General features: G+C 44.5%; 1 protein-coding gene across 1 annotated transcript; it reads left to right on the forward strand.

The window, feature by feature from the left end:
* Window positions 1–619: 619 nt before the first annotated feature.
* On the forward strand, window positions 620–955 carry SERLADRAFT_339368 (uncharacterized protein; the record flags this gene model as incomplete). The annotated part of the gene is made up of 1 exon (XM_007312383.1): window positions 620–955. A coding segment is annotated over one exon (336 nt), but the record flags the coding sequence as incomplete, so codon positions are not given.
* Between the last annotated feature and the right edge of the window lie 767 nt (window positions 956–1,722).

A 1,722-nucleotide genomic window follows, 5' to 3' on the forward strand; every position in this document is an offset into this window, starting at 1 on the left:
GCCTTGATGGCAATGAAAACTATTTATGGGAAGATGGGCTCTTCTATTTCAAAGACAAAATCTATGTGCCTGAGTCTGCAAGGATTAAGGCAATAGACAGATAATGGCTGGGCACCCTGGGTGGCAATGAACAATGGAGTTGATCTCCAGAAACTATATGTGGCCTGGCATGGTTAAAGACATACAAGAATGCGTAAAATCCTGTCTAAGATGTGCCATGGCAAAGAACTCATATCAACCGCCGGCCAGTAAACTTATCCCAAATCCGATACCAGCTGGTCCTTGGCAGGATATATCGGTTGATTTCACGATGGATCTACCTGAATCAAATGCATATGATTCAGTAATGGTGGTAGTGAATTGCTTCTCCAAAGAAGTAGTATTTATTCCCACCAACAAAACTATTACCGCCGCTGGTACAGCAGATCTATTTAAAGATTTTGTATGGTCTATCCATGGATTGCTGGAAACGGTTATCTCCGATAGGGGACCACAATTCGCTAGCAAATTTACGAAAAAGTTATGCTGGATGCTGGGCATCAACTTTAAATTATCAATGGTGTTCCATCTGCAGACTGATGGACAAACGGAGAGGCTCAATCAGGAAATGAAGCAATATCTCCGGATATTTATTAATGACAGACAGACAGATTGGGCCAAGTGGCTAAAGATAGCCCAGTTCTCTTACAATATCAAACAGTCGTCAGCTACAGGAAAAGCACTATTCGAGGTAACAAGATTGTACCTTCCCAGAATGGGTGTAGAACCTGGCAGAAGCAAAAACAAGGCTGCTGAGAACATGGCTAAAGACATGAAGTCAGTCTTAGACGAAACGCGCAAGGCGCTATTCAAAACTGCAGAGCAGATGAAGGACAGGGCAGAGCAGAGACGCTCCAAGGCCCCTGACTACAAGGTCGGCTACCTGGTCTGGTTAGATACTGACCACTTAAAATTGACAGATCGGCAGTACCCACGGTCAACATTAGCTGTGTGGAACCCTACAAAGGGCCACTGCCGGGACAGTGCGTGGACCGGCCTGGACCGGTTGTAGTCACCCAGGAAGGTGAAGAAGAGCTCAAAGTCAAACAAGTGGTGGATGCACGCTTGAAGCATGGAAAATTAGAGTTTCTAGTCCTATGGAAGAGCTATGGAGATGAGGACAGAATGTGGAAACCAGAAGCCCATCTGGATAATTCCCGCGATGCTGTTCAAGAATTTTATTCTAAGAATCCCTCAGCTCCTAGGAAGCTTAGAGGCATGAATTCAACACTTTTTAATTCCCTTTTTCAACCTATGCCTGAAAATTTAATTACTACCTCTGGTACTTGGTCTCGCCTGGGAGTGAGTTGAGCCTTAGAGGGGGGTAGTGTTACAATACACAATTTTTGGACCTTTGATTTTCATTCTCCTCTTTAACTTTCTATGGTAGTTTTCACACACTGTGCCATGCGGCACTTTCCATTTTGTTCAAACTCCATGTTCTCGTGCTGCGCTGCCTTTCTTCTTATTTTTGGCTACAAGTTTATCATGCAGTGGAGCTGGTCACACGGGCTGCGCCCTCTGACATTATCGGCCACTGCTTTCATCAAACTGTACAGTATATAAGTACAAACACGCTGTAGTAGTATATAACCTCAATAGATCCAGGACACTCCTCAGCGAGTCCTCCTGTTGTTTACCCACAACTAACTCAATCACATCTTAAGGAGTAACCACTCCCCA

This window comes from Serpula lacrymans (genome assembly GCF_000218685.1).
Source record: "Serpula lacrymans var. lacrymans S7.9 unplaced genomic scaffold SERLAscaffold_1, whole genome shotgun sequence".
Lineage (NCBI taxonomy): Eukaryota > Fungi > Basidiomycota > Agaricomycetes > Boletales > Serpulaceae > Serpula > Serpula lacrymans.